General features: G+C 35.3%; 1 protein-coding gene across 1 annotated transcript in view; it reads right to left on the bottom strand.

Moving 5' to 3' along the window:
- Positions 1 to 4,840, bottom strand: part of LOC106476115 (putative inorganic phosphate cotransporter) — a 9,459-nt gene extending 4,619 nt beyond the window's left edge. The window contains exons 1-4 of the mRNA XM_022380067.1: positions 4,719 to 4,840; positions 2,486 to 2,635; positions 952 to 1,084; positions 115 to 270 (exon numbers count right to left, since the gene is read on the bottom strand). Coding sequence (XP_022235775.1) covers positions 115 to 270; positions 952 to 1,084; positions 2,486 to 2,518 — 322 coding nt within the window. The 5' untranslated portion in view covers positions 2,519 to 2,635; positions 4,719 to 4,840. The remainder of the gene's footprint in view (positions 1 to 114; positions 271 to 951; positions 1,085 to 2,485; positions 2,636 to 4,718) is intronic.
- Between the last annotated feature and the right edge of the window lie 404 nt (positions 4,841 to 5,244).

Genomic DNA, 5,244 nt, shown 5'->3' with positions numbered 1-5,244 from the left:
CCTAATTGCACACTTATTGTTATGATGTGTTTAGGCAACATTCAAACAATATATTTCATATTTAAAGAAACATGATTTGGATGGCTACTATTGTACACTTAAGGTTAACTTTACCAGCAAAGTCTGGTGCTAGATCCATGTGACATACAATAAAACCAGCAGAGATGAACCCATTAAACCCCATCGATAAAGCAAACAAAACGCTACTGATGATGTGGTTACATCCGACCATGATTACCCCAAAGAGACACAGTGCCGGTCCGACAAAACCTGGTATTGAAGAAAAATAAATACAACTTATTATTCCAAGATTCTTTATAACAACCACCACATTTGTTATCAAACTTGTTATCAACAACCTCTTCAAAAATCATTCCAAAACGAGGAATAGAAAAACAAAATCGTGGGGAGAAATCATCCCAAACAAAAGTCAATAATATAAGAAATCAAATGCAATACATGTTAAAAAAATTATGTGAAACTGAAAGAGCACTGAATACAATAATTAAAGAAAATTTTAAAAAGAACACCTTATGCATCTGGTCATTTTAAAGAAACCAAACACTTTATATTCGAAAAAAAAAGATTAAAGTTTTACGAAGTGGAAGTTCTACAAACAAAAGAAAAATTTTAAAAGCTTTACTGGACAAAAAATCGAAATCTTCTTTAAAAAAAAAACATCTTGGAAGTCCTAGCTCTCTATCTTTACCAATTTTAATCTATATAATTCTTCCCCACATTTTTTTATGAATAATTACTGCCACCTATATTAAATATATATAATTAAACACTGTCAAGTATGAATACATAATTATTGTTACTTGCACATTGTTTGAAGATTGACTTCGCAGTTTTACTTGCTTAGACAAAATTTTCCCTTTAAATCTGCTTACAATATTAAATTGAAACTATAACTTAGTTATATTTTCGTTATATGGTGTCTTTATTTACCTATAGTATTACAGATTTTTCTGATGATGGTAATTCTTAAATAATTCTTTCTTCTGAGCAAGTCAGCAGAATAACTCCCACACCAACTGAAGACAGCCATAAACAGGTAAGGCAGAGAAGACACAACTCCATTCTGGAACATAAAATAATAATATGTAGAGACAGACGTTTTTAATCAGAGTAGATTAATGTTTCCTTCTATGCCTCATCCACAAATATTATTCAGATTTTTAATAGTTAAAAAAGTCCCCCATATGTGAGATAACGTCTGATATGCAAAACGAATACACTGTTGCGTATCTGTTTGTTTGTTAATTTCCCGTAAAAATTCTTTCCAAGAAACTTCAGCGATTCAAGTCCTTTTTTACCAACAGACTTTGTGAGTAAACTGGATATGTGTATCCTGACAGCCAGGTATTGTGGTTTTAAGTTATTACTCACCAACAGACTTTGTGAGTAAACTGAATATGTGTTGTTACAACAGTGGAAGTTACGTGACTCTGGGAGCATGCGAGATGGAGTTTCTCGAAAGATCATGAATTTGCCCCGCAACTCTAGTCTAATCGAGACGCCCTCTTTTTAGTATATAAGCCTGGCGAGAAATACCAGCGAGATTGAAGAGATAGATAATTGAGTCAAGCGAACTGTAGGCACCGTAAGTAAAGTATGTGAATCACTGTGATTTATAGCGTGTGCTATACAAATTGTTAAGTGTATTACAAAGTTTGTATCGAGAAAGAATAAACTACTTTTAATCAAGAAGTAATAACTTAAAACCACAATACCTGGCTATCAGGATACACATATCCAGTTTACTCACAATGTTTGTTGGTAAGTAATAACTTAAAACCACAATACCTGGCTGTCAGAATACACATATCCAGTTTACTCACAATGTTTGTTGGTAAGTAATAACTTAAAACCACAATATCTGGCTGTCAGGATACACACATCCAGTTTACTCACAAAGTCTGTTGGTAAGTAATAACTTAAAACCACAATACCTGGCTGTCAGGATACACACATCCAGTTTACTCACAAAGTCTGTTGGTAAGTAGTAACTTACAACCACAATACCTGGCTGTCAGGATACACATATCCAGTTTACTCACAAAATCTGTTGGTGAGTAATAACTTAAAATCACGATACCTGGATGTTAGTTTAGCTCAATGTAACATATTTGTTTCATTTTGTTTTGGATATTTGTGCAAAGTTACTCAAGAGCAAGCTGCACCAAATTTCTCTAATGTTTAACTAACAGAGTCGAGAGAAGGCAATTATTAAACAGTAACCCACCGCCAGCTCTTGAGCTGCTTTTGTCTGACTAAAAAGTGATATTCTTCTCTCACCCGTGTAATTTACTCATAGACCATAGTTAATTTTCTATGCGTTAAAGGAACACTAACACCTGAATGGGATGTCCAAATTCGGGAACGTTAGCTATCGAGGCATGCTTGGCCCCGATGTAATGGAATTGTTTTATTTATTGTTTAAAAATTCGGCTTTTATCAGTTTTACTGTATACTAACTTACCTCTTTAATATTGTAATGCAGTATGTTGTTCATATATGATGGCAAGTCGTTAAACAGGATGTAGAATCCCCAGTTGTGACCAAAGTGCGTAAAAACCAAAGCCCACACAGGCACTGAGGTTAGAATGGCCTTCCAAGGAACAGACTGTATCTAAAACAAACATAAACATTAATCATTAACAAGTTTTCATTCAAGCATCAAGGACATGCTGACGGAACAAACTTTATATTCAAATAAGCTACAATCAATTCGTTTAAGCTGCAAAGTTTATGCTATCCATAAGTAATAGAGGCTACAAATAAAATATTTTATAAAAACTATTCAAAGATTCCGAAGATGAAATTAAACCTAAAACTAAAATATCAGAGACAATAGCTGTTTAAAACAGTAAAATGACCTTATTATACAAAAAAATTGTATTAGTTGAAACTAAGTATTCGTTTGCTTTTGTTGGAGGGAGGGGGCAGTATTGTAGGCTATATTTTTAATACTTTAATTTAGATGTTTTTAATTGTTCGTTGAAAGGAGTTTTGGTATAACATACAAGAGTGGCCAGAACAAGATGCAGATTGACTACATCCCAGTCTGAAGGAGGGGGAAAGAAAAAAAGGTGTTGGATGTAAAGGTGATACCAGGAAAAGCATTGGCACACCAACATAGAATGTTGATAATGGAGATGGAGAACCAAGAGAAGTACAGACAGGCAGTAAAACAAAAGAACAAATCAAAACCCTCAGAAATGTAGAATATTACCATAAAGAACTGAAGAAGTGTCTGATTCAAGACATAAAAACTTCCAGCAAAACAAAAGGACACAGACCAAACAGATGGGAACATGATGGTAGAGCAAAAAAGTACAGCAAACCATCAAGGAAAAGAAAGAAGCAAGAAGGAAAGAATAAGGTATACAGAATAGCCAAACAAAGGGAAATGGCAAGGATAGACATTGCAATGATTAAAGTAATTCAGGACAAAGAAGAGAAACTCCTGATGAATGAAGAGGCAGTAAAACAGTACCACAAGGAACTAATTAACACCAAAAATGAAGCAGAATAATTGGATGAGACACCACCAATAACAGGTCTAGGACTGAACGTCAGTAGAGCGGAGGTCAAAGAAGCAATCACAAACATAAAGAGAGACAAGACTGGAGGTCCATCAAAACTTGTCACTGAGATTGTCAAGGCGATAGGAGGTGATGAAGTTGAGTAGTTGAGTATGTATGGACTCTGTTGAAGAACATCTGGAGGGATGAGCTGATACTTGCAGGATGGAAAGAGAGCCTATTAATATCCATCTACAAGCAGAAAGGAGATGCTCTTGAGCATAAAATTATGGAAGAATAAAACTGATGAAGCATCTGCTAAAAATGGAAGAAAAGGTGCTGCAAAAGAGAATAAGGGAAGTTGTAGACATTAAAGAAATGCAGTTTGGGCTTCATCCTGGGAGAGGAACAATATATGCAATCTTCATTCTGCGAAAGTTTCAGGAGAAGTAACTTGAAAGAAACAAGAGGTTATACCATGCATTTGTAGATTTGGAGAAAGCGTATGACAGGTTGCCACGAGAATTAGTATACTGGTGCCTCCAAAAGAGGGAAGTACCCAAAGAGCAGATCAGAGAGAGCCACTTATGAAAGAACGACAACAATCATAAAGATGGTATATGAAGTTAGGGAAATGGAATCAAAGAGAAGACAAAAGAAGCGAGACTGGGGTAGTTCAGTCGCAGGAAGAGAAGAGAAGAAAAGGCAAGGCAATAAGAGGGGCCATTAGTGCTGCCAATAGCCGACAAAAGACAGGGAATGCCAGTAAAGTGTTGAAAGGATAGGATTAAAAAGACATGAATGAGAAAGAATGAATAGAGATTATTAGAGGGACCAACACGTGTGAAGAATGGCGGCCCCTGCTAAGGAGAAAAGCCAATGAAAAAGAAGAAGCATGCATGTTGAGCCTACTTTTTACTTGTTATTTCATGGAATCCAAGATGTGTGTTGGGCCAACCTTTTACTTGTTATTTTATAGAAACCAATATGTGTGTTGGGCCAACCTTTTACTTGTTATTTCAAGGAAATCAACATGTGTGTTGGGCCAACCTTTTACTTGTTATTTCAAGGAAATCAACATGTGTGTTGGGCCTACTTTTTACTTGCTATTTCATGGAACCCAACATGTGTATTGAGTCAACCTTTTACTTGTTATTTCATGCAAATACATATGTGTGTTGGACCTACTTTCTTGTTGCTACTTTCTTGATTCACTTGAATATATAGAAGTTCCGCTGTTGTTATGCTGGGATGGTCAGTGGGTGGTTAGAAGTCAAACAAAGCCAAAACACAGACCAGATACACCCTAACGTTCCTGGGAAGAAAGAAATGTGCTTCTTTCAAGTACTAGCGCTGAGTTGTGGAACATTAATATACTTAAAAACGAAACGAGATGAGAAATAACATTTACAAACGTAAGTTAAAATGTGTATTTTATGATAAGAAAATAAATGAGAAAACAAGAAATCATTCATATAGAAATCAAAACAAAGAAAAGGTGACTGAAAACACACAACATTTCTGAAATGGGAGTTCATCAAGGAGTAAACTTTGTTCAACCTTGCTAACGAAGTAACGAAAAAGTTCGTTCCCCGTTACCAACAGATACCAACCTTAGACTTAAAACAAAAAACCCATGTACCAAATCTGGAGTGAGTTAGTAGCCTATGAACAGTTTGTGTAGTCTCTCCATGTAAAGAAAGTATTATTATCA

This window comes from Limulus polyphemus, unplaced genomic scaffold (genome assembly GCF_000517525.1).
Source record: "Limulus polyphemus unplaced genomic scaffold, Limulus_polyphemus-2.1.2 Scaffold9835, whole genome shotgun sequence".
Lineage (NCBI taxonomy): Eukaryota > Metazoa > Arthropoda > Merostomata > Xiphosura > Limulidae > Limulus > Limulus polyphemus.
The sequence above is the reverse complement of the archived record's forward strand: the minus strand, read 5'-3'. Positions and strand labels throughout refer to the sequence as shown.